This window comes from Eurosta solidaginis, chromosome 3 (genome assembly GCF_040869045.1).
Source record: "Eurosta solidaginis isolate ZX-2024a chromosome 3, ASM4086904v1, whole genome shotgun sequence".
Lineage (NCBI taxonomy): Eukaryota > Metazoa > Arthropoda > Insecta > Diptera > Tephritidae > Eurosta > Eurosta solidaginis.
Window position 1 is genome coordinate 95,648,988 of NC_090321.1, and position 12,760 is coordinate 95,661,747.

A 12,760-nucleotide genomic window follows, 5' to 3' on the forward strand; every position below is an offset into this window, starting at 1 on the left:
CTCCATGGAGCACCCACAGAGAATCATATGCCAAAGTACTAAAGAGGAATTGTGTCGAAAAGAATTATCGAAGTGAATTTAATTTAAAATGAAAGTAAATGTAGAGGGGCAATACAACTTTTATATTTTATACTACGAATATTCTTATGTTATTTAGCATTTGCGTGAATAAAGAAACTAATATTTCTCTATACTATAGTATGTATACATAAAACCAGTGCGCTGTTGCATTTTATCAGAGTTGCCAAAGTAAAATTTTATTATCAGTTATTTGTATGCAATATTTTACTTTTGGCAACTCTGTTCGATCGTCATCGTGTTGTGATCACGGTCGTTAAAAAACGAGCTATGATCGGCGGATGGTGGTCCGCAAACGCATTGCAAAGGAGTATTGTTAGAGTACTCCAACATGAAGAAAATGGAACACGTAATCCAACAATTTTTGAAGGGTGGAGAAACTTGGAAAAAGATTTGTGACTTCAATGAAAAACTACCCTACAAGACAGGTACCCGTTACCTAATCGATTACTTAATCGTCACCAATAACTTGGTCACCAATTATCGTCTTAATGACTTTTACATTGCTGTCGTGAAAAAGGTAACGCATGCGCTCTCTCAAAATAGTGTACGTGTGACTCGCTTTCTCGCTCTTACCTATTGTGTTTTCGACATTCCCTCTCGCTCGATGTTATTTACATTTTTAAGTTACTTCATTAGGTATGTTTTGGTTATCGGTAACCAAAACATATGCAACACCAACAACACGGGTAACTGACCTATCGGTTACCCGTACCGGTTACCTTCTGTCAATTCGCTTTTTATATGAACGAAACACGTTCTTTTTGTTTAAATAATATTTAATTCATAAATAATGCATGTTTAAAATAGTTTTTACAGTTAAAATCATGACCTATTTTCTAGTAATTTTTGCATATGTGCATTTTTTTATTCATAAACTATATAAATACATTAACGTCTATTCATAGTCGTGCACTTTCCGAAACCTTGTTTTGAAGTTCTTATTTTTCATGCGGTGGTGGTGTTGCTCATCATCAGTTTCCAGAGTCATATTAGTTTGGTAGGTATAGTAAGATCACACGTAACGGAATATAGGCAGCATGTCAGGAGCATCACCAGAATCCAAATAGGCATTGTAATTCATTTCGTCATTATAAATAGCTTGTAGATGCCACATAGGTGTAACCATACCCTGAGGATTTTTCCGTTCAGATCTTGTGGTGTACTATGAGCAAACTTTTCATAAACATGCACACGTAAACTTGTATTTGTTCTAAATTCTTCATCACATTCGAAACATAGAAAAGATGTTCTTTCATCCATTGTTTTCTCATGTTCCTGTGTTTGCGTAAGTACCATTGTGATCCAAATTCTTGATTACAATATGGACAAACAGTTAATTCTAGACTTTTCGTTGTTACATCAATTATTTCAGCGTGTTGTGCATGTAAATTAAAATTCATACTTGAATGTGTTTTAGTCTTCCAATGGCATAATTTACATTTTAAATAATGACTCTTGGGCATATGAGAAATCTCATACTCCAATAATTTGTTTAAGCTTGGTGTAGCTGTTTGAAAATAACACAATTTTTAAATTGTAAATGTTCTAGCTTCTCTAGACGATGCATAAAGTAGAATGGCGTTGACTATCTTCACCTGGTATATTTTGATATTCGGGCGAATAAACAAACGGACCACTTATAATTGCACACCTCATGTGCATTCGCATACATATTGTAACGAATTTGCTGCAAATCCTCTTATTTGCAATCCTCTGCAAATCTTATTTGCAATCCTCTGCTAAGTTCGAATCACTAAACTGTTGAATAAATAACTCCAATATTGAATAATTGAAAATGGCCTTTATTAAAATACTTCACAATAACACTCAAACTGTGCAACGAATAGCTTAATAGCCAAACTGTTAGCTTAAATGAAACTGACTTTCAAAATAATATTGCTATTGCTCGCTGCTTGACAACTCAAATCAAACTGAATTCCAGCGCCTCTACAATTGTCGCCTTTTATACTCTTTGATTTCAACCTTCGCATCTTCTAGGCGCTTCCAGAATCTACTAGTGCAGCAGCTCTCAAACTTCTCAGCTGTAACTACAATTGCACAATTTTATACATCTTCTAGGCGCTTCCAGAATCTACTAGTCCAGTAGCTCTCAAACTTCTCAGCTGTAACTACAATTGCACAATTTTATACTTTTTCTCATTGCATACTTATAGGAGTATCTCAGATATATGCATGTGTTAGTGCATTGACTCTCCGCTGCTCGTATACGTACATGGTACATATGTGTAGACGCAGTTATTGTTTCGTTTATGTAGATACATAATGATTGAATTATTGATGTGCATTCACGTCACTGCTTAGCATCGGCGTAGAGACGGCAGCACTCCTTAGTTTTGCTAATATTCGTACCAATATGTTGCATATGTGAAACACATAATGATGTACCAGTGGCTTTTTATGCAGCTGACTCTGGATGAAGCATTGGATTTTGTGTTGCAAAGTAGGTAACATAAGTTGCTGTTGATGGATGCGCATATTGCGAATATGTTGGTGTTTCACTAGTCATTAATTGATTAGAAGTTTCAACTTGTTGCGATTCTTGTTGTTGCTGCTGGCTGCTGATGTGGTGTTAACGTCTGTTGTACAATTTATTCGGGTGCTTGCGCATGGTGTTATTATGGTGCTGGAAAACCTTCCGATATTGAAAGTCTTTGATAAGTCTAATCTCCACGTAGTAAACTACTCCCACGGCCGCGTCCGCTGTAACTATTACATTTGAAGGCCCTTAAGTTACAGGCATAGTTGACATCGCTTACATAACCGGTTGACTCTAAAGTAAAAACCAAAACAAAATATTAGAATCAGTTTTTATGAATAACATATTTAAAGTAAGCTCTTACAACAACGTGATCGACGGCTACATCCTATGAAAGTAGTGTGGTGTTCCACCTTGTATAAACGTAGGTACTGGATGTGCTCAACCGTGCAGATTAACATTACCAGTAACATTATTTACATAAATTGGTCCAGTTTGATGTGCACCAGGCGCTGGCGGAGGAGCTCCTAACTTCCAAATCGATTCAAGGCAAGTTAATTAAAATCATAAAAACTGTTAGAATCAAATTTCATTATTAAATTTTTTAAAACGATTAATTGATTATTATAATTCATACAACATACCTGCACTCCAGTCATTGCTATATTTGCCTCAGGAGATGATAATAATGGCGCAGCAGTATAGCAACGCATAATAACCCGATTTGATTTGTTGTGTGATGCATTTTTTATTATCAAGGAATCAATGATTGGACCACTGCTTTGCCGCTTCACTATCAAATTAGGACCATTATTATTGTGCTCATTTGTCGTATGATGACCAGGTGTTGCATTATATTGTTACGAATATTAGCAAAACTAAGGGGTGCTGCTATCTCAATATTGGAGTTATTTATTCAACAGTTTAGTGATACCAACGTTGGCAGAAGATTGCAAATAAGAGGATTTGCAAGTAAATTCGTTACAATATTTTTATTATTCATGCTGACATAATGACTGGGTGCATCAATTTGACAACCATGCGGGGTGTGAGCGTGATTATGATATGAGAGTAAAATATTATTGTGCACATACAACTTGTCTTTATATAATTCAACTTCCTCCAGCCATGATTCTTGAAAATCTAATATTTCCAACGCTGGAAGAATTACTACTAGTATTCTCCTTCGTGTGTGGAGTATATAAGTGCGTATAACCTTGGCCATGACTGGTATGCTCATTCTCTTTGACGTGGTTTGCATTTGGAGGTTGGTGTCATTTTCACTTTGAATTTTGATTTCTACAATAAATAAAAAAAGAAGCAAAGTATTTAGCAAAAGTGTTTCGATTCATTAAGTATATCAATTGTGATCTTGACGCAAATAATACAAAGGTCATCACAAAGGAATGCGCGAAAAAAAAATAAGTTAATAAAAATAGCCGGACAACAAAGCATCTTGAAGGTAATTAGAAAAGTAACAAGTTGTTGCAATGTCACTCCGATACACGGCACTAGTGCAAACATTAGCCATTGAATTGAGCATGGAAGCAAATGAATTGTGTTACATACAACAGTGTTGTCAACAGATGCTCCCCCTTTGGGAATATTTGCATTCGATTTGAATACTCTCAGTGCATACATTTTACTTCGAAAAGTACGATCAATGGCATTTTGCAGATTAATAAATTTTTCTCTTTTAAGCTTAACGTGCTGGAACCGAAAAAAGGTTTCCGTATGCATCTGTGTAGAGACTACTTTGGTACAACCCGATATTTTTTGATGCCTTCTGTTAAGACATACGTGAACTTTCGGTTAATAATAATTATCTTCTTACACTTGTAGTTAACGACACTCCCCGAAAGGTTAGGAGAAGATCGGGAACAATTTAATACGGCCACGTTGAGCTTTCTTTCGCCTATTTGTTATTTTGCGCACTAGCAGTGTTTTAAACAGATAAAGTACGAAACTTCCGCAACCACCTAGGGCCAAACACCAGCTTGAAACACTTTAATTGATAAATTAATGCCTGTAAATTTGAGAAAAACACGCATTTAGAAGGGTTTTTATACCAAATAAAAATTAAGTGCATACCTAAGTCCATATTTTCTTGTTTCAGAGGATTATAAATTTATTATTCAAATAAACCGAGTGAAATATCTGATGTAATTTATTTGTAAACTCAAACCCACGAGTTTGCTGTTGGAATAAAAATAACGAAAACAAGGTTTAGAAGTTATGAAATAGTTTACTGAGGGATATTGAAAAAAAAAAACAAGCACATATAACACACCTTCAATCTGTTGATCATACTCAGCATCCATAACTTGAGATTGCTCTTGAATAAGTTTGTATAAATTTGCATTTACTTTCGGTTTCTTAATTTTATTGCACATTTTTTAACTAACCTTTTGGCTAACAGTCTGCTATAGAATTTTTGATAGACATCTTTCCAGTCCTTAATTTTTAATATAATCCGAAAATGTTTGTATTAATTGCCCTTTTAGATTATCTGGTATTGGTTTTAATATTATGTGCATGTTGCGTAAATCTTTGCGTTTCTCCTCTGATACCATATCTTTACAAACCGATCCTTACATTGTTTACTTAGCTTTGCCATTGAGCTAGAAAAGTAAGATGAAAAGAAGTTAAAATCTATTTAATAAAATGAAAAATAAAGGACGATTCTATACAACTTAAGAGTATTTTGGCAATACCTTGAAGCGTGCTGGAGTAAAGACTCTACCTCTGCGATCACGTTTTGGCCATTTGCTACACCATTTGCTAATCATAAAAATAAAAAAAACCTGAAAAAATATGTAAGTTTTTATAAATTGCCAATACTAAAACATTCGACAAATTTTGCGATGCTCACATTTGGTAAGTTTTGAAAAATCTTCTGGTTAGGGCCTTTTTGAATTAATCTTACCCTATGCACCTAACACTATGAATATTTACACACGCAACTATCTATTTACAACACTAAATTAGTTATTTACAGATAACACTACTTTTTTTTAGTTTGCATAATTTTTGCTTATGTCTATTGTGGCTTAATGCTACATATCTCCTTATATCATCTAAAACCGACTGCTTTGGCTTTTCGGCAAATACATCTGTAAAGGTATAAGCACAATATAAGTATATATGATATTGTTTTTGTTAGCATTATACATAGACTCACCAAACACGATGTCCACACATTTTAACGATATAAGGGACTTTTTCCCTTTGCGCCCCTCAAGGTTATAGTCCCGTGCCAAATCATCATGCAGCAAGGTCCGCAGAACGCCATCAAGAGTGCCTTTAACCCCCCTTGCCTTTACCAGGAGCCGCATCTATAAATCAAAAATTCAAAAGGTTGAAGAACATTATATGTATGGGGTATTCCATCCCATTTCGACCAATTTTGAACCCGACCCCTTTAGAATTGGCTGAAAGTTTTTCTTCTTTTTCTAGCTTACGAAAGACGTTTTTCAGAAGTTTTTCAAATTTTTTCATCAAACTCAAAAGAAGTTATGAATTTTTAAAAAAACCCTTTTTGTTTTCAAAATGCTATAACTTTTTCAAAAATTGACCATTTGGGATCTTTTTTTTTTTAAATTTGTTTTTAAATGTAGTTTTTTGAAAAGTAAAGTTTTTAAAGTTTTTTTTTTTGTAATTTTTCAGTCTTTTGAGATTTTTCGAATTTCGCCTTTTTTTTTTTTTTTTCTCATAAAAAACTTCAATCAATTCTGCAATCATCCCCACTAATCCCGGAGGGGCCGAGAATTTTTTTTTTATTTATTTAATTGAAAGAAAAACTTTAAAATGTTTTTTGTATTTTTTCCGAAAAGTACATTTAAAAACATATTTAAAAAAAAAATGATCCCAAACGGTAAATTTTTGAAAAAGTTATAGCATTTTGAAAAAAAAACCGTTTTTTCAAAATATTTAAAACTTATTTTGAGTTGGAAAACGGTGTTTTTTTCAAAATGCTATAACTTTTTCAAAAATTGACCGTTTGGGATCATTTTTTTAATATGTTTTTAAATGTACTTTTCGGAAAAAATACAAAAAAATTTGTAAAGTTTTTTTTTTTTCAATTAAATAAAAAAAATTTCGGCCCACTCCGGGATTCGTGGGGATTATTGCAGAATTGATTGAAGTTTTTATGAGAAAAAAAGGGCGAAATTCGAAAAATCTCGAAAAACTGAAAAATTACAAAAAAAATACTTTAAACATTTTTTTGAATTTTTTCCAAAAGTACATTTAAAAACAAATTAAAAAAAAAGGTTCCAAACGGTCAATTTTTGAAAAAGTTATAGCATTTTAAAAACAAAAACGGTGTTTTTTTTCTAAATTCATAACTTTCTGAAAAACGTCTTTCGTAAGCTAGAAAAAGAAAAAAGCTTTCAGCCAATTCTAAAGGGGTCGGGTTCAAAATTGGTCGAAATGGGATGGAATACCCGTATATATTTATAGTCTTTACCATCGCATCAGCACTGGCTCTGTTTTTTAATTTTTCCTCCACAGTAGCCAGATGCTCAATGGAGGACATGGGAAGCTTTGAGGCAAGGTCGACATACTCCTCATCTTCCATATCACCGGTGATACGGCTGATAGCCTGGTGAGTTCTAGCACCAATAACTCTACACTCTCTAAGTAGTTTGCTTTGTGCCTGAACTTCAGATTTATCTGGCACCTAAAAAGAAAGAAGATTCGTTAATAGCGCTCAAACTATATAAATTATTTTCTTTTTGCATTTTCCTTTAGGGCGGTCTCGATAACTGCGAGGCGTATAATGCAGTCCTTCTGTAACCCTTGCAGCACATCCAGACGCTTTAAAACTTCTGCCTTTGAAACGTTTTGGATGGCAGGCTCTTGGCTGTAGGGAACGCAGTCGAAACTGAAACGGCGCCTTTGCACACCTTGTACACTTCGCTTTATACAAATTTTGCATTAATCTATAATTAATAAATATTGGCATCTTGATACTACCTTCAGCAAAGGGGGCCTCTTCACATTCTACTTCGGAACCTGTTACTTCAAATAAATCTTCGAAGTTCATTCTGAAACGAATTGGTATATTGCAATTATAATGTTATATATAAAATTCTTGCGTCATAGTGTTTGTGGTTGAACTCCTTCGAAACGACTTGACCGATTCTAATGAAAATTTGTGAGCATATGGAGTATGTCTGAGAATCGGATCTTATATTTTTTCATACCTACCGTGTTTTTAGACACAATTTTGTGTTTTTATTTTTTTATGAAACAGCATTCAAAAAAACATAAAACCTTAATGGGGGTGGGCGTTGGAATGTGAGTGGGAGAGTGAGGTGGATTGCGACTGGAAATAAGGGATGGGGAAGAATAAAATAAAAAAAAAAAAAATAAATGATTATTCTTGACAAATTGTACTTTTTTATTCATATTCGTTTGAAATAATAACACTGCATCTTCGTTTCACATGTACAAAAGATTCATACTAAAATTTATTTAGGTTTTTCCTCTTTTTTATATATACAAATTTATATTATTAGATGTTTTAAAATGTGTAGATATATAAATCTAGGGGTTTATTGCAACGCACTACACTTACATATATATACATAGATTGTAACTTTTAATAGTTATAACTTTACTTTCAACAATTTGAAATTACTTTAATTACAACTTAGAATAATTTTACTTAATAGAAATCATTGAATAAATGATATAATAATGGAATTAATAAAAGCCGAAAAGTGCAGACTCTAACACCATTTCCTTATTTTTATATTCTAATCTATGATGGCTTATATCTTGCCGATTCTTAAATGATTCATCGGTTCGTGCTATTCCCACACTAACAGGGAAGCTATGTTTTTCACTTGTGCAGATACATTTTGGACAAGCGTTTTTTGCAGAATGAGACATAACTCCAGTGACAAAAGCACGTGCTGGTGAATCACAGGTGAACGAACGGACTCTAAACTGTTTAATTACCTCATTACTTCCAACTTTAATACCATTTTCTCTTAAGTTAGTTACCTCGTTGCAGAAACTCATTAAAAAATCATCAGGATTTGGTGGCTTACTGTTCCCTTGGAAACAGGCAATCAAAAATGGGTCAACTTTAGGATGATCAACTAATGCCCCGAAAATAGGCCAAAGACAAGTTTTCGAGGACCTTGTAAAGCTGTAAGCCATCAATCCCAACATCCAATGTCACATTATTACTACTTTGAAGGAAATCGAAATCTCTACGACACAAATTATTTTCGATACCTATATACATAAAAGTTCCCTCTCCTAAAACATCAAGTTCCACTTTATCCCGATTTGTACCTAAGAGAGTTTTTAACCAATTTTTCGCATGGTATGAAGTAATGAGGTAATTTTGCTAAGAGGTAAGTTTTCTTCAACTACCTACCTTTTCATTTCGGTACATTTGAAATTATCAATATTTTGTGGCGTCACAATCATGATCTGAATCTTCGAAAAAATAATCAATTTCGATGTCGCTATCATCTTCAGCGCTGTGTCCAATACCGCATGATTTAGATTCCCTGCTAGTACTGGGAATATTGTCAAATAAACTTGTGCCTAATCTGTTATTACTACTACAAGGAATATCGTCAGAAATACTTAAATCTACTCTATTTACTCCACGGATTTCATTTCTTTCATCTTCTTGAGGAGGATTATTTAATCTGCGGAATTTCGCTATGGATGCTTCAAACTTCGCCTTTTCCAAACTTAAGAGGTTTGACATTGTTCTTTTACTCATTTTTAAAACTTATCTTTTTATATAAAGGGCCAGGTATTAAAATTATTTTCCACCGCAGAAACTAAAATAAAAAGGTTATGATTTGTTTGCAATTAATTATATCTGCCAAACAGAAGAAGTTTACTTAGACAAAGAGTATATATTTGTTAAGAGGCGTCACTCGATACTTTTGTTGTTGCCAAGCAACCCTGTCATGTCGAATGTGATTCTCAAGGAAGTTTTGTTTAGTTTTCTTTAACTGCATCCTATATATTTATGCGGTGAAGTGACTTTGCATAATTACTATTTTTGGAAAGAGAATTAATTAATTAATTTAATACAATCAATAAAATAAACATAAATACCCCACGAAAATGTATAGAAGGCGTTTTTATAAATACATCTGACAAAAAAGACCAACGACTACCTTGAGAAAACATCGAGTAATTTGCTTTGGCAACAACAAAAGTATCGAGTGACGCCTCTATATCGCATGTTTTAATGTAAGCAGATGCCGCAAAAAGTCGGCTAGTTTGTGGTTGAACTCCTTCGAAACGACTTGACCGATTCTAATGAAAATTTGTGAGCATATGGAGTGTGTCTGAGAATCGGATCTTATATTTTTTCATACCTACCGTGTTTTTAGACACAATTTTGTGTTTTTATTTTTTTATGAAACAGCATTCAAAAAAACATAAAACCCTAATGGGGGTGGGCGTTGGAATGTAAGTGGGAGAGTGAGGTGGATCGCGACTGGAAATAAGGGATGGGGAAGAATAAAATAAAAAAAAAATTAATGATTATTCTTGACAAATTGTACTTTTTTATTCATATTCGTTTGAAATAATAACACTGCATCTTCGTTTCACATGTATAAAAGATTCATACTAAAATTTATTTAGGTTTTTCCTCTTTTTTATATATATAAATTTATATTATTAGATGTTTTAAAATTTGTAGATATATAAATCTAGGGGTTTATTGCAACGCACTACACTTACATATATATACATAGATTGTAACTTTTAATAGTTATAATTTTACTTTTAACCATTTGAAATTACTTTAATTACAACTTAGAATAATTTTTCTTAATAGAAATCATTGAATAAATGATGTAATAATGGAATTAATAAAAGCTTATTATCTGTTGGTATGCTAAAATATTTATACTTAATGTCATTTCTATTTATTGTTATTTCTACGTTCGATAAAGTCCCTAATACAATACCTAAACCTGCTGATGAATCAACAGGTTCTTCGAAATAACTAGTTATATCACACAAAGCATAACCAATAAAAACTTCAGCATCAATAGTTTCGCCAATAATTTTTACAGGCCCTGTTTTGTCGCTAAAACAAAAACTGTCCTTATCCTTTTTATAATCTAATATAAATGAGCCTATTCTGGAAACTTTGTTAGAATCCGCAACAACATCTTTCCTTTCAAAATATGTATCTATTATTTAATTGATTTCTTTACCATTTTCTTTAATTTTTGCATATAGTTTTCAAATTTATATGCGGAAAAATTGTCTAAAAGGCCGAATTGTCTGGCACAGTCTGCAATGTGCAAAATTCCATGCAGGTTAAAATTAATTCGTTCATTAATGTATAGTGTAGAAAAGAGTTTAACAAACTCTTGCAAAATTTGGTCAGCAATGATTATTCCGATATTATTAGATCTCTCAATACAAAGCAGCTGAATTCCGGTATGAAGTAAAAGAAAGTGATAATACCGATCTTCACTACTGCAGCCTTTTAATACAAATATTCCGGTATATAATAAAAATTGTCGAAATTCCGTTGATTTCCAATTGCTTAATTCATTTAAATCGCGAGCTACTCTGCTGAACTCTGAAGGTACAAATTTGGATAGAAACTGAAGCTTTTTATTCATGACAGACAAATTAGTTTTAGAAATTAGCAAATTTAATAATTTTTTCATTACACCCAAATCGACCAAATGCATTGGATCCAAAGGAACCTGAGAGACCATGCCGAAATTTGCAGACTCTAACACCATTTCCTTATTTTTATATTCTAATCTATGATGGCTTATATCTTGCCGATTCTTAAATGATTCATCGGTTCGTGCTATTCCCACACTAACAGGGAAGCTATGTTTTTCTCTTGTGCAGATACATTTTGGACAAGCGTTTTTTGCAGAATGAGACATAACTCCAGTGACAAAAGCACGTGCTGGTGAATAAACGGTTTAATTATCTCATTACTTTCAACTTTAATACCATTTTCTCTTAAGTTAGTTACCTCGTTGCAGAAACTCATTAAAAAATCATCGGGGTTTGGTGGCTTACTGTTCCCTTGGAAACAGGCAATCAAAAATGGGTCAACTTTAGGATGATCAACTAATGCCCCCAAAATAGGCCAAAGACAAGTGTTCGAGGACCTTGTAAAGCTGTAAGTCATCAATCCCAACATCCAATGTCACATTATTACTACTTTGAAGGAAATCGAAATCTCTACGACACAAATTATTTTCGATACCTATATACATAAAAGTTCCCTCTCCTAAAACATCAAGTTCCACTTTATCCCGATTTGTACCTAAGAGAGTTTTTGCACACAATGGCAGTCCATCATAACCAATTTTTCGCATGGTATGAAGTAATGAGGTAATTTTGCTAAGAGGTAAGTTTTCTTCAACTACCCACCTTTTCATTTCGGTACATTTGAAATTATCAATATTTTGTGACGTCACAATCATGATCTGAATCTTCGAAAAAATAATCAATTTCGATGTCGCTATCATCTTCAGCGCTGTGTCCAAAACCTCATGATTTAGATTCCCAGCTAGTACTGGGAATATTGTCAAATAAACTTGTGCCTAATCTGTTATTACTACTACAAGGAATATCGTCAGAAATACTTAAATCTACTCTTTTTACTCCACGGATTTCATTTTTTTCAACTTCTCGAGGAGGATTATTTAATCTGCGGAATTTCGCTATGGATGCTTCAAACTTCGCCTTTTCCAAACTTAAGAGGTTTGACATTGTTCTTTTACTCATTTTTAAAACTTATCTTTTTATATAAAGGACCAGGTATTAAAATTATTTTCCACCGCAGAAACTCAAATAAAAAGGTTATGATTTGTTTGCAATTAAATATATCTGCCAAACAGAAGAAGTTTACTTAGATATATCGCATGTTTTAATGTAAGCAGATGCCGCAAATAGTCGGCTAGGTGAGATTATGATCACATTTACAGAATACTTGAAGGGACAAAAATAGCGCCATTAAAATAATAAATAAACGTAAGGCGCGATATGAATACCATAGAGTTGCGAAATGTAATTTTATTGAATTGAATTGCAGCTAAAGACAAATATGGCCGTACCGTTTGAGGAATTTATAATAAACGAGAAGTTTTGCCGGTTTTTCTTTAATGAGCGAAGGCCGCCAACGCAGAAAGATGTCCTGTGCAATAC

General features: G+C 33.3%; 1 protein-coding gene and 1 long non-coding RNA gene across 3 annotated transcripts; both read right to left on the reverse strand.

The window, feature by feature from the left end:
* Nucleotides 1-945: 945 nt before the first annotated feature.
* LOC137246545 (uncharacterized) lies at nucleotides 946-5,391 on the reverse strand. 2 transcript variants are annotated; one of them, XR_010951546.1, is made up of 8 exons: nucleotides 5,293-5,391; nucleotides 4,984-5,199; nucleotides 4,869-4,913; nucleotides 4,670-4,774; nucleotides 4,413-4,604; nucleotides 3,223-3,877; nucleotides 2,943-3,151; nucleotides 946-2,872 (listed from the first exon to the last, which is right to left on the reverse strand). It is a non-coding gene; the product is annotated as an uncharacterized lncRNA (long non-coding RNA). The 2 variants fall into 2 exon arrangements; XR_010951545.1 differs by having other exon boundaries at nucleotides 946-3,151.
* A 54-nt stretch (nucleotides 5,392-5,445) lies between these two features.
* On the reverse strand, nucleotides 5,446-12,340 carry LOC137245937 (uncharacterized). The gene is made up of 6 exons (XM_067777117.1): nucleotides 12,151-12,340; nucleotides 10,535-10,767; nucleotides 7,319-7,498; nucleotides 7,047-7,259; nucleotides 5,760-5,913; nucleotides 5,446-5,691 (listed from the first exon to the last, which is right to left on the reverse strand). Exons 1-6 carry the CDS (start codon nucleotides 12,338-12,340, stop codon nucleotides 5,567-5,569), a joined length of 1,095 nt encoding a protein of 364 aa, XP_067633218.1. The 3' UTR covers nucleotides 5,446-5,566.
* Between the last annotated feature and the right edge of the window lie 420 nt (nucleotides 12,341-12,760).

Excerpts from the sequence above, each read along its gene's own strand:
- LOC137245937 (XM_067777117.1), bottom strand. The coding sequence starts at position 12,340 with ATGAGTAAAAGAACAATGTCAAACCTCTTAAGTTTGGAAAAGGCGAAG. Across the intron at positions 7,499-10,534 it reads CATCAGCAGGTTTAGGTATT|CGAAGTGTACAAGGTGTGCA; the intron begins GTATTAGGGACT and ends ATTTGTATAAAG. Across the intron at positions 5,692-5,759 it reads ATGTGTGGACATCGTGTTTG|ATGTATTTGCCGAAAAGCCA; the intron begins GTGAGTCTATGT and ends ATACCTTTACAG.